General features: G+C 42.2%; 3 protein-coding genes across 6 annotated transcripts in view; all 3 read left to right on the top strand.

The window, feature by feature from the left end:
- The first annotated feature begins 507 nt into the window (after positions 1-507).
- On the top strand, positions 508-6,632 carry LOC135494603 (conserved oligomeric Golgi complex subunit 6-like). The gene is made up of 12 exons (XM_064782728.1): positions 508-618; positions 992-1,135; positions 1,467-1,538; positions 1,773-2,026; positions 2,303-2,373; positions 2,566-2,659; positions 2,761-2,990; positions 3,856-4,012; positions 4,346-4,592; positions 4,772-4,939; positions 5,126-5,287; positions 5,599-6,632. The coding sequence occupies exons 1-12, from the start codon at positions 508-510 to the stop codon at positions 5,824-5,826; spliced, it is 1,938 nt and encodes a 645-aa protein (XP_064638798.1). The 3' UTR covers positions 5,827-6,632.
- Positions 6,633-6,692: 60 nt separating this feature from the next.
- On the top strand, positions 6,693-11,043 carry LOC135494604 (neutral cholesterol ester hydrolase 1-like). Of its 4 annotated transcripts, none has more exons than XM_064782729.1 (6): positions 6,693-6,815; positions 7,768-8,282; positions 8,534-8,647; positions 8,950-9,067; positions 9,493-9,556; positions 9,773-11,043. In XM_064782729.1, exons 2-6 carry the CDS (start codon positions 8,133-8,135, stop codon positions 10,509-10,511), a joined length of 1,185 nt encoding a protein of 394 aa, XP_064638799.1. In that variant the 5' UTR covers positions 6,693-6,815; positions 7,768-8,132; the 3' UTR covers positions 10,512-11,043. The 4 variants fall into 4 exon arrangements, with proteins under 4 accessions (XP_064638799.1, XP_064638803.1, XP_064638802.1 ...); XM_064782733.1 differs by lacking the exon at positions 6,693-6,815 and adding an exon at positions 6,831-6,853; XM_064782732.1 differs by lacking the exon at positions 6,693-6,815 and adding an exon at positions 7,057-7,268.
- Positions 11,044-11,980: 937 nt separating this feature from the next.
- LOC135495072 (glypican-5-like) overlaps positions 11,981-12,767 on the top strand; it is an 85,677-nt gene continuing 84,890 nt past the window's right edge. The window contains exon 1 of the mRNA XM_064783488.1: positions 11,981-12,404. Coding sequence (XP_064639558.1) covers positions 12,203-12,404 — 202 coding nt within the window. The 5' untranslated portion in view covers positions 11,981-12,202. The remainder of the gene's footprint in view (positions 12,405-12,767) is intronic.

Genomic DNA, 12,767 nt, shown 5'->3' on the forward strand with positions numbered 1-12,767 from the left:
CCACAGTCTCGCTTATTGTCCAAAGCGACATGCTATTCAACCACAGTCTCTCTGTCAGCATTTAGCTTTCATGTTGTGACGACACTTATCATTATACATTGCAATTGCGTTGAAATTGATAGAATTGACAAAGATAATGCAGTCATCAATTATACGCTTAGACTATATACTAACTAGGGGAGAGTGCTATGATTTCTAAAACTCTCAATATATTTACGAGCAAGCAAGTTTACAATGTGTGGTTTTTTTCATAAGCTTCAATTGATAACTAACTTTCACATTCAGATATTTCAGTCGCATCTCTGGCCCAAAAACGGGACAAAATGTCTTAGGATCAGTGGTTCCAACACACTGAACTTCCAGCGGTAAGGCCTATTGCCTCCGTAGCATCCGCCCATACTTCACGCGCGTTGTCTGGATCAGGAAGCTGATTATTCGATTCAAAATTTCGCGCCAAAATTTTGAGGCTGACACGTGACAATTCCAATAGGTGGCGCTTGCTTCAAAATGGCGGACAAAATTGCTAATGACAGTTCTGCTGGACAGAATTCTCAACAAAACAACCCTTTATCGAAAAAATTGAACAAAATTTTGGAGTCTAGATTAGACAATGATAAGGCTAGTTTGTGCATACAAAATTTTACGACTATCAGTTTGGTAGTTTTTATGTACAGGCGAAAGAAGTGTGTCCCTGTGACTATCGTCAGTGTGTTCGCTACAGTTAGCTGGCCCTACATACCATAGCATGATGAGTACATGTGTACGTGTGTCCGCTGACTCGAGATTGAGAGTCTGGTGTCGCTGTCATGACACGAGTCGAGTGTGCTGTGTTGATGTGTGTATCTTCAGTTTAAGCACAGGAAGTTGTACCGTGGAACGCTCGGCCTAACACAAGTGAGGTCTGACTCTGCCCTGTCGATAGACCACTCTTCTTCGTTTTGCTGCCATCAAGTAAATATGGATGACCAATAATTCTTCTACATATTTTCAGGATATGCTTGAAGCTCTCAAGGCGTTATCAGCCTTCTTCAATGAGAACAGTCTGCGTAGTCGGCGGAATCTCCGGGGGGACATAGAGAGGAGGAGTCTTAGTATCAATGAAGACTTCGTGGAGGCCTTCAAGGAGGTGAAAGTGGTAAGAACAACTTGGCTGCTCTCCTCAGGCTCCAGTATCACAACATGGGCACAGCTAGTGGAGGTGGGGGGGGGGCAAATGCCCCAGAGGTCACCAAAAAATCACCACCACCAGCCCATTGCACAATCCTAAGTGCTACTATCAGAAAGTACTCATAATATACTCCCGAACTTTCCAAGAAACCATGATTTCAATATATTTCTTGTAATGTTTGGCACATTTACAATGGAGGACACCGAGATTCAACTATTGACGGTATTGAAATACCCAACTTCAATTTCTGTTGTGTTTTCTAGTAATTTGATTTGCACCAGAATGCTTTCATTTTCAGCAACTAGATGGCATCTATGAGGATGTGAATGCGATGAATGACTGCTGTCAGGATATGACAAACAGACTAAAGGTAACTATCTAGAAATGCTAGAATAAGTTTTTTTGATTCCACCACAGGTCACATAATATTGATAATGATAATGGAAGCTTTTATATTATGCTTCTTCCTGACAAAGACTTCTGTCTCTAGTGCTTCACAACTTCTCTCACTATTACGGGTCTCGATGATGACCCTTAAGATTGAAAGGAAAACTCTGCTCGTTATTTCAAACTTTTTATAATCTTCTCTTGCCCACTTCTTCAGGCTGCCAAAGAACAGACACATGATCTGATCAACCAGACAACAAAGCTACAAGCTGAGAGTCAGACCTTACAAATGAGGGCCCAAGTTGCCGACGCATTCCTTGAAAAGTTCCAGTTGACACAAGCGGAGATTAAACTCCTGAGAGGAACTAGAGACGGAACGCTGCATCAAGAATTCTTCGCTGCGCTTGCACGTGTCAAGCAGATTCACAACGATTGTAAAGTGTTGTTGCGGACTAATCAGCAAACAGCTGGGTAAGGCTGTGGGAAATCTGAAGTGAAGATGATATGTTGGTCTATTTTATTCATATTCTGGCCATTCCAGTTGAAGATGTGCGTCAGCCCTCAGTTTGCTTGCAATAACATTTTTATCCTTTTATGTGTTGGGTAAACAGTACACATATTTACTGCCCTGAACTGGCCAAATCAACTACAGTAGTCTATCAGGCATTTACTAAACATATTTGCACATATCACAAGTGTTTAATGCATGAAGTCTTTGATATTGTATTTGATATTTTTGATTTTCAGGTTAGAAATAATGGAATCCATGGCTTTGCACCAGGAATCGGCCTATGAAAGGCTCTACAGATGGACTCAGAGTAAGTCTGTTTTTCTTTGGCTTGGTGTGTTTGAGTCTGTTTTGGCCTTGCAGGCAGACATCGATTTCTTGTAATTTGACTAATTTTAGGGGCATGTGTTGATAAATAAAGGAGTTTACAGTATGTATTACTTTGTATTTACTGATAGTATGGTGACCAGTCTCCAAAAAGTTGATCTATTTTCTCTTACAGATGAGTGCCGTACTTTGAGTGGAGATTCTCCAGATGTGAACGCATTACTGTGCCAAGCCATGGAGGGTCTCCAGGACCGGCCTGTTTTGTTCAGGTAAGAGTCAATCATTGGTCAAGGAAATCAAAATGTCACCTTTCAGAGTGTGCACATCAAAACTTTGGTCCAATTTTGAGCGCCATTTTGTCTTTTTGCAGATATTCGCTGGATGAATTTGGCACCGCTCGCCGCACAGCCATAGTTCGAGGCTTCATTGATGCATTGACACGCGGGGGACCTGGCGGCACTCCGAGACCTATCGAACTTCATTCCCATGATCCTCTGCGATATATCGGCGACATGTTGGCATGGTTACATCAAGCTACGGCATCGGAGAAAGAGCACCTGCAGACGTTGTTGAAGAGTTGCGGTAATTCTAATAAACATGGTGGGTGTTCATTGAGTTTTATAGGAAACACATCAGGTTGTTACACTTCTTACAGGGAACATGCTAACAGGCACCGCTCCATCTGCAGTTCTCCATCTGCAGTTCTCCATCTGCAGTTCTCCATCTGCATTTCTCCATCTGCAGTTCTCCATCTGCATTTCTCCATCTGCAGTTCTCCATCTGCAGTTCTCCATCTGCAGTTCTCCATCTGCTGTTCTCCATCTGCTGTTCTCCATCTGTAGTTCTCCATCTGCAGTTCTCCATCTGCAGTTCTCCATCTGCAGTTCTCCATCTGCAGTTCTCCATCTGCAGTTCTCCATCTGCAGTTCTCCATCTGCAGTTCTCCATCTGCAGTTCTCCATCTGCAGTTCTCCATCTGCAGTTCTCCATCTGCAGTTCTCCATCTGCAGTTCTCCATCTGCAGTTCTCCATCTGCAGTTCTCCATCTGCTGTTCTCCATCTGTAGTTCTCCATCTGCAGTTCTCCATCTGCAGTTCTCCATCTGCAGTTCACCATCTACAGGTCTCCATCTGCAGTTCTCCATCTGCAGTTCACCATCTACAGGTCTCCATCTGCAGTTCTCCATCTGCAGTTCTCCATCTGCAGTTCTCCATCTGCAGTTCTCCATCTGCAGTTCTCCATCTGCAGTTCTCCATCTGCAGTTCTCCATCTGCAACTCTCCATCTGCAGTTCTCAATCTGCAGTTCTCCATCTGCAGTTCTCCATCATCAGGACATCGACATTGTGATGATTCATGCCACAGCTTATGGAAAGAACGTTGGGTTTGTTCTGCTTCCACTGAACACTCAGTAGAACAGAACATGATTGTTTGTTTATTTCATGTCAAAATACTTTTCTGTTTTAGATGTGCCTGACCTGATCCACGATGTTCTCGGCCACATCACTGAAGGCGTCTGCCGTCCTTTCAAAGTTCGAGTTGAACAAGTCCTCGTCGCTGAATCTGATGCTGTTATTTTGTACAAGTTGACAAATCTTTTGAAGTTTTATGACCAGACAATAGGGTGAGTACTGTCAGATGAATAACGACCGCTATATATGGTGACATTTTTGCAAATGAATTGTCTAATGCAAACCTGGGTAAAGGGAAGCAATGTAGGGTTAAGTGTCTTGCTCAAGGACGCAGAGATGAAGCAGCGTTGAGCCTTCCGAGAGTTCCAACCCACAACCTCCTGATTGTAAGGCCAGGGCTTTAACCCCTATGCCACTGCTCTCCCTTGCCATGCCTGGGACACAAGTTTTTTCTCTTAGTACCCGCGACACATTGAATTTGCCACACATTCTTTGCATTCAACAACTTTGAAAACCATTGCATATTCCTCTTTTCGTTTTTTCAGTCAAATCCTTTCAAAGGAAGCCTCCCTTATAGCAACAATTCAAGAAATGGAAACGCTCAGCTTAAAAATGTTCTTCAATAGCCTAAACTGTCATGCGAGTAAAATTGCTGACAAGATTGAACTGCCACCAGCTGACCTGAGTTCTCCACCGTCGCTCACACAGACGCTACAACTGATGCAGGATGTTTTGGCTTCCCATGATGCTTCAGTAGTCCCACTGGACGCCAGACGACAGGACTTTCAACAGGTAAGTTCGATGAGTTGATCAAGAAGAGACTATGAAGTCTTGTTGGACATAATGTTACAAAGAGAAATAAATGAACACAGTCGCTATGGCCATGTACATGTAGATGATCGATTGCATTTACCTGTTGCACCATAATTCATAAAAGACTGTAAAATAGCTTCTGACTATTGCAATTTCAGATAGTGTCCTGTATCATAGACCCCCTACTCCAGATGTGTTCTGTCTCGGCCAGTAGACTCAATACCGTTGACATGGCCACATATATGATCAACTGCATATACCTGATGCAGACAACATTAGCATTGTATGAATTTACAGATCAGAGGCTGGAAATGCTTCAGGCACAAGTAAGTCTGTCAAAGCCAAGTTTTCATTTCTTCTTCAGGTTCCTAGACCTGTTTCACAAAGCTCACTCACGCACCCACAACTGAGCGATTTTTGTCCAGTGACCTGTAATCATGAATGGTTTACAGTGGTCATCGCTGGGCACATAAGAACTTATCCTATAATGTTTAATCCTGTGTTTTATTCAGACTGATGCACATATTGATACCCTAGTCAGTGAGCAGGCATCATTCGTCCTGACCCGAGCAGGACTTGCTCAGATCTATTCAGTCGTCCAGCAACATCAACCAAAACAAGGCCCGCTGTCGTCTATCCAAGGCATGGATGGAATCACCATTAAATCAGCTATGGTGAGTATCCAAAACGTCTCAAGTATTCGCTCCTGTGGACTCCAATCTCCTTTCCAAGCAGTATTGCCCTGATATCTCTGCCAACTGTCAGGTGATACAGCCAGATTGAACAGATCAATTGGGTAACTGTGCCAGCAAATGACGTTGCATTTCTGACTCTGCTACATTTGGAAGCCATTTCACAATGCAACAATTCCCCTGACATCAGGGGCAATGATGCAAAAAAGTGTTTTAGAATACAAAAGGTTCATAAAATGTGCAAGAGATCCTACTCCAAAGTGCTAGAAGTTGTTTCTTTTGTTCATTTTCAGAACCGGTTCGACAGCTACCTTGGCAGCCCAGATAGTCTCGTTATGCCCCAGTGCGGCCTTCTCCTGAGTACAGCCCTCAGGGAAAATGTCCGCAAGGCGTCAACAGATCTGCTGGTGTCTGCGTACAAACAGATGCACGAGGCGGTGACCGGTGCAGTCAACGATTATCGGGATCCAGAGAGTATTGTGCAAAGGACACCTGAACAAGTGGCAGAACTTTTGGCATAGGGATTACTGTAAACTGTGCCACTGTGCTTTGAAATAGCCTGGTCGTGGCCAAGTGTGCCTCAGTGCAGAACATTTTCATTAGAGGTGGGTTATGGCATTAATACCACAAGCACCAGAAACTGAACACCGAGGCCTTTCACTGAGAGAAGTAATGTCACTGATATCGGCAGTAGTCGTGTAAAGATAAATGTCTACTCCTTCACATTGCTTCCACTTGGTGCAGTTTCTACAACATATTTTTATTTATTCTGTACATAATGATGTATAATTATATCAATCAAAGAAGGCTGAATTAAAGTTCTTATTTTTTGCCAATGACAAAGGGTATACTGTATGCTTGAGTGTGAGTGATGCCGTACGGCCAAGCGGAGCCAAACTCTCACTGGACCCTAGGTGACATGTCGCTTGTCATGTGTGAATAAATGCGAGGATGGTTCCAGCTACATGGGGTAGAGGATGTCACTTTATGGACAATGGATAGGCCAGAAATCAACTTTGGCAGTAGGAGGATGGACCACTGCTGTTAAGTGTGTCGGGATTTAACCAAAGATGCTTGTCGGCCCCCAGGACATGGTTTATTTAGAATTGGCACTTCGTTACCGCTTTTGCAGTTCAGTGTGTTGGTCCTCGCTGCAGCTGATGTAGTGCTTTCGATTATGATGTCATAAGCGGTCAATCGTAGCCAACTTAATCGTCGCTAAAATGATTGGTGGTGAAACTGAAGTGGCCAGTGAAAGCTGTTAGTAACTCACAATGGCTATATTGGCTCAATTTGCAAAACCAAAATAAAAAAGGAAGTCTTATGAGATATGTCTCCAGATTTTATTGGTTCATTGATTCATTAATAGATGGCGAAGCATGGGATCACCTACTTGGAAGGTAAGAAAGTTTACCAGGAAATAGCTGTCAGCCAAACTGTCTGATCACAATTTGGCACTCACAATTTTGTTGCATTGTTTGATAATTTTTTGAATATTCCGTGTCAATGGGTAATTTATCGTCTCGGCGAAGACTCCCGGAAGAATCAGTATTTTTTCAAGGAACTTTTCACTTTTTGGTCCTGAAAGGGAGGGGCAGGGGGCAGTAGGCTCTTGGGGGGGGGGGGCAGAACACAACTTTTCTTCTCCAAAAGACCGAAGTCTGTCTGAAAAACATGTTTTTCAGAGATGTCGGGGGGGGGGGGGGCAGTTGTCAGTCATTCAGAAATCAATTGTCATTCAACACAGTCCTCAAAGAAAGAGACATGGACGAGTTTCAATACATCTAAAATGTCCCTTGAAAAGAATACAGCATTATTCCTCCAGGCCTTGACCAGCTGTCACGTTGGCCGACTGCAAAATCAATTACTTGCAGATGTTGCACACATCGGCTAAATCTTTCAGTCAAGTATATGACATCGATTGAAGAACACCAGAAATAAGACTGGTTGTGTGTCTGTGTTGGTATGCAGAATATTTCTTTGGGTGTTTGTGTTTTGGCCGGTGTCATCTCTGGAATAACTATTTAAATCCCTTGTTCAATTAGGATTATGCAGGCTCAGTGACGGCAGTGACGGACAACACTTTCGAAGCATTCAGAGAAATATTTGATTTATAGCTTTTTGTGCCTTTCTCTGTAATATAATAGTCCAAAACAATAGGTCGCTACAAAACCAGTTGATTATAAGATGAACACCCATGTAGGCCCTTCCAAAACATTAACTTTGACTAGAATTAGGCCTATTCTATCTCTGCATGTAACTGTCTGCATGGCATGATAATCAACCCTGCTTCAACCTGTCTTGAGTGATAAATTCACCAGTAGTGTAATCTTAAGCTGTTTAGACTGGTTTGTCACGAAGAGGGCAATGGTGCAAATATTTGCATAATATTCCAAGTCCATTGTGCATAACAAACAATTTTATCAATATTTGTTCTAATTCAATGTTCAATTTCATTGCAGTGTGTACATTGTAAATTGACACCTTCATAACCTAAAAGCAGGCAGTAGCTGTGGACAAGCATAACAGTATGGTATAGTGGGAACAGAACAAAGGAGACAACACAGTCCTATAGCTAGCAGACAACACGGTATAGCTAGCAGACAACACGGTATAGCTAGCAGACAACACGGTATAGCTAGCAGACAACACGGTATAGCTAGCAGACAACACAGTATAGCTAGCAGACAACACAGTATAGCTAGCAGACAACACGGTATAGCAGACAATTAGACAATACAGCATAGCTGACAATACAGTATAACAGGCAACACAACATAGCAGACGTCTCCCCATAACCAAACAGAGAAGAGCAGACGACACAGCCATGGGTTTCCTGGTCAAGTTCTTGGTAGGATCAGCCGTCTTGATGGTCCTACTTGCTTACTACCTGTACATTCCTTTGCCTCCAAACTACACTGAGAACCGCGTCAAGATCCAAGTTGCCCTGGCTGGAAATAAAGTCGTAAAGGCTCTGGTGAGTGAACTTGTGTTTCATTGATCAAGGAGTGGCTCTAAGACTTGTTCACTGCTATTAAATGTGAGACCATGAGCTGCTGAGGAAACTATGACCATGTTACTTGGCCTAATGCAGCCACGGATCCAAGGGGATTGGAAATTATCATCTTCAATTGCAAATTTCGAATTCTTAACGAATGGTGAAGGCATTTAGATTTAATCTAAACTTTTGAGTTCTGTTGATATGATTGGAAATTGTAATCTTTTCAGGCAAATATTGGAAGCCTCCTTGGATATGGTAGTCCAATGGAATTGAGGAAAGTCATGTTGGAAAGTTTGGTGGATCGGAAGGTTAAGTCAACACCACGTGACGAGAGTGTTACGGTAAGTCAATAGTTACGTTCTCCTTGTCTTCAGGAGGGCCTTACCTTTAGAAGAAGGAGATAGAACTGCTTTGGCCATGTCTTGAGGATGGGGGAATTCAGACTACTCAAAGTTCTACATTGGACACTGCCCGAAAAAAAGGGAACCAAGGTAGGCCAAAGGTAGACCAACTTGGAGAAGAACCGTGGACCAGGAAAGGCAGGCACAAAACAAAACACGTCTTCGCGAAACCCAGTTTCTCTATCCACCGTGTATAAAATGTAGCCAGAACAGACTATAAAATCAGTTGCATTACTTTTCAGATCCAACAGCTATCATTTGATGGTGTTTATGTCCGTGTCTACACACCTCCGACAGCCAAGATGAATGGACCAGCTATTGTTTATTATCATGGGGGAGGATATGTATTATTTAGAATAGGTGAGAGTCATTTCCTGAATCAATGCTCTTTAGAATAGGCGAGGGCATTTCACGAGAGCCAATGCATCCACACGCCACTTATGATCACCAGAGATGGCCTTCTGTGGAGAGCATGCAATCCCTCTTCATGTCGGATCCAGGGGAAGAGCTGAGGTCGGGCTCGTCCGAGGTTGACTTATATACCAGAAAAACAACAATCAAGCTGAAATGACATCAGCAAAACGTCTTGCGTGACGTTATTTGAAGTTAACAACAAACGATGTGATGTCATCACAGTGCTTGTTGCGTTTTTGTGAATGTTTAATATGTTTGTATCACTTGCAAAGTTACTGTTGATGGGCAGAGCTGTTGGCGTTGTTGGTACTTGACTCACTGCGCCATCCCCAGGGATTAATCAAGTATGTTGATACTTTATTTCTTTTCAGATCACTTTGATGAGGCCTGTACCAAAATGGCGAAAATGTCAAATACTGTGGTGGTGTCAGTCGAGTAAGTAAGCCTATTAAAGAGGTACACTGTTCGTTATTTCTGGTGGTTCTCCAAACCTTGTAGGCCTCTGATTTGCCGATTCTTAAAAACCCAACCTGTCTCATCAAGGCAAAAGAGTTGTTTGAATACTCTAACAGGCATGAAATTGTATAGTTTATAAAGCCAATTGAACTGTCTCCAGTCTTAGACTTATTTTCACTCGTATTATCTTTACAGTTATCGGACGGCCCCAGCGTTCACCTATCCCACAGGCATCAATGACGGCTACAAAGCAACGAAATATTTCCTCGAACATGCTGCTGACTTTAACGTTGATCCGACTAGAGTCGCAATAGCTGGTGACAGTGCCGGAGGACATATGGCCGCCTCGCTGTCCTTGCGCTTGCGTGATGAAAAATTCGAACCGATGCCAAAACTCCAGGTTTTGATATACCCTCATCTGCAAACAATAGACTATCTGACTCCGTCGTATCAAGAGAATGACCTTGCAATTGACAGTGACGATATGATCCAATTTTTCATGGCTTTGGTTAATGGGACACAAGATAGTCGAGATCTATTGGCAAAAGGCCTCCACATTTCTTCCGAAACAAGAGAGAAGTTTCAGAAATATGTTGACCATGATTTGATACCTGAAAAATATCTATCTAAGAACTACAAGAAACCGTCTTATCCGAAAAATCATGTCACTTTCTCAGAAAAGATTGAAAAGGTTACAACCAGTTCTTACAATTCACCGCTGCTGGCAGATTCTTTGGAGGGAATCCCAGCTGTTTATATTATGACGTGTCAGCATGATTGTCTGCGAGACGATGGTCTTCTGTACGTGGAGCGTCTTAAGAAGGAGGGGGTTGAATACCACCATGTTCATTATGACGAGGGCTTCCATGGGGTATTCAGTTTGGTTGACAGGTATCTGAGGGAAACGATGGAATTTGTCCGAGATAATTTGTAATATGTGATGTCTTCAGATTGTACCAATTTCATTCCACTCACATTAGAGCACGCTATTAACGAGTTGGTGTACATATGGAACTGAACCACTTTTCATTACTCCTGAGTCCTTTATATTGGACTATGCGTCGCTGTCTGTAATTGAATCCCAGCTGGAAGAGTTGCCACATGAAAAGTAAACTTGTGACGGAGTTCAGAGTGAATTTGTTGCATTATCACAATCTAAATCTGTTACACTGAGAAACATCATTTGTTTTTTGGTAAAAGTGCCATTTGTTAAATAATGATTGTAGTTCAATGAGTGACCCATGTAGTATTCATTTAGATGAAAAAGTGAATAAAGGTCTAGTGATTTTAAAGGTATACACTTCTGTTTTCTGGTTTCGTGATCACAATCTTAATCTGTTACACTGAAAAACATCATTTGTTTTTTGGTAAAAGTGCCATTTGTTAAATCATGGTTGTAGTTCAATGAGTGACCCATGTAGTATTCTTTTAGATGAAAAAGTGAATAAAGGTCTAGTGATTTTAAAGGTATACACTTCTGTTTGCTATTTGAAACATTTCAAAGAAGGGTCATCGGCATCCCTATAGAGGACACTGATTTTCACTAGGGTGTGTGTGAAAATGACATCAAAACTTAGACAAAATTGACGGCATGTCTCTGTCTCAAAAATGCAGTACCCCAGTGACAGTCGGTGGTGCAATTTTTGACCTGATGAGGGGACAGAGATATCTATGAAAGTAGGCAGCAGCACCCTGTATTCCTTTGGACTCCAAGTTCAGTCCAAGCTGAGCAGCCACGCCCTGTATTCCTTTCGCCTATCGCTAGTCCAAGTACATGTGTAGGAAACAGTTCTCCTTCAATCCATCTTGAATGCCAGTCGGGGGAAGAATGTTTTTTCGTGGGGACAATGTCACAACCTAGCAAACAAGACATAGAAACCTTATTGTGTACATTCTGAGCTTCAGGGGCTTTCACTTAGTGCTTATCAAACTTATGTGTATTTAAGGAGAGATCCATACAACTGTCCCTGGTATTTGAGGATGAATCGATGAAAAGTGTGTGGTGTGACCAGGCAAAATGCCCCAGCATTACAGTACACCCTTGGGACTGACAGATGGTGTCCTCAGTTTAGAGGTGTCATGATCACAGAGGTTAAAAATGAAGAACTTGCCCATATGGGACCAAATTTTTTACCCTGTCCTTCAGGTTGTGACATTGTCCTTATTGCCAAGCTTCTTGCTCAAGGACACACAGTTGTTTTTAGTTCCACTTATCAACGCTGTAGTCACTACCAGTATTTACGGCAGTAAATAATTCTTGGAACAGCTAATCAGATCAATTTTAAATATTGATAAGGCCAATAATTTTCAGTCGCCCTCACAACGATGCCTATATAAACTAGAGGCCCATTATTCATTCATTATTTCAAAGGAACAGACAGAAGTTGAGAATTTGACATTTTCCAAACTTAATTCCGATTATCATTTTTGACCAATCAGAATCCAGTATCCGGCCCTGCGCATTTAACCCAATAGACTGAAGAACATTCACAAGCAGTTTAGACAAAAACGGAGGAATTAGTAGCTTATCAATTTCATCAATTTTATCGTATTTATCTTGAATATTACACTTCTGGAACTTGGACTACACAACATAAGGATATTTACTAACTGTACGCAGCAGCTATGCTGTTCAAAATGGGATTAATGGTGTTTTTGGTCGGTGTTTTTGCCGTGCACGTTTCTGGTCTCGGGACTACCTCGCAACCTCATCATGCCCCGGCATCAAATGTGAAAACGACCCATCGAGAATGCCGCGATGTCCTCCAACATTTCGTTAAACACAAAATCGGACATCGGAATTTAGTTCCCGAGAATAAAATCCATGGTAAGCCGTTGAAACATCTGTAAAAATCGACGGGGAAAAGTGTTTTACTTGCTTTTGAAAACAGGTCTACTCCATGAAGCCAGTTGTCTTCATGTGTAATGATGTAGTGGAAATGTACATGCTGATATTCACTGCTCAACAATGGTTGAAGTGCCTGCTATCTGATATGGGTATACAATGTTTCATTCCAAAATATTTGTGCTTTCGAAACAGCACATTGTTTGCACATTTCGAATTACTAGCTATATATTAGCTAGACTAATATATATGTCACATTTGAATATTTGTAATCGAGGTGGCGATGTTGTCCAGATCAGATCATGGTATCTTCGATGCCAAAACGGTGAGGAGATTTCAATGCAG

Source organism: Lineus longissimus, chromosome 10, assembly GCF_910592395.1.
Source record: "Lineus longissimus chromosome 10, tnLinLong1.2, whole genome shotgun sequence".
Lineage (NCBI taxonomy): Eukaryota > Metazoa > Nemertea > Pilidiophora > Heteronemertea > Lineidae > Lineus > Lineus longissimus.

What these genes read in the sequence shown, in the direction of transcription:
- LOC135494604 (XM_064782729.1), top strand. Translation starts at nt 8,133, where the DNA reads ATGGGTTTCCTGGTCAAGTTCTTGGTAGGATCAGCCGTCTTGATGGTC. An exon ending in ATAAAGTCGTAAAGGCTCTG is followed by an intron (nt 8,283 to 8,533) that starts GTGAGTGAACTT and finishes TAATCTTTTCAG; the next exon opens with GCAAATATTGGAAGCCTCCT. An exon ending in CACGTGACGAGAGTGTTACG is followed by an intron (nt 8,648 to 8,949) that starts GTAAGTCAATAG and finishes ATTACTTTTCAG; the next exon opens with ATCCAACAGCTATCATTTGA.
- LOC135494603 (XM_064782728.1), top strand. Translation starts at nt 508, where the DNA reads ATGGCGGACAAAATTGCTAATGACAGTTCTGCTGGACAGAATTCTCAA. An exon ending in GACCGGCCTGTTTTGTTCAG is followed by an intron (nt 2,660 to 2,760) that starts GTAAGAGTCAAT and finishes GTCTTTTTGCAG; the next exon opens with ATATTCGCTGGATGAATTTG. An exon ending in CGGTAATTCTAATAAACATG is followed by an intron (nt 2,991 to 3,855) that starts GTGGGTGTTCAT and finishes TTTCTGTTTTAG; the next exon opens with ATGTGCCTGACCTGATCCAC.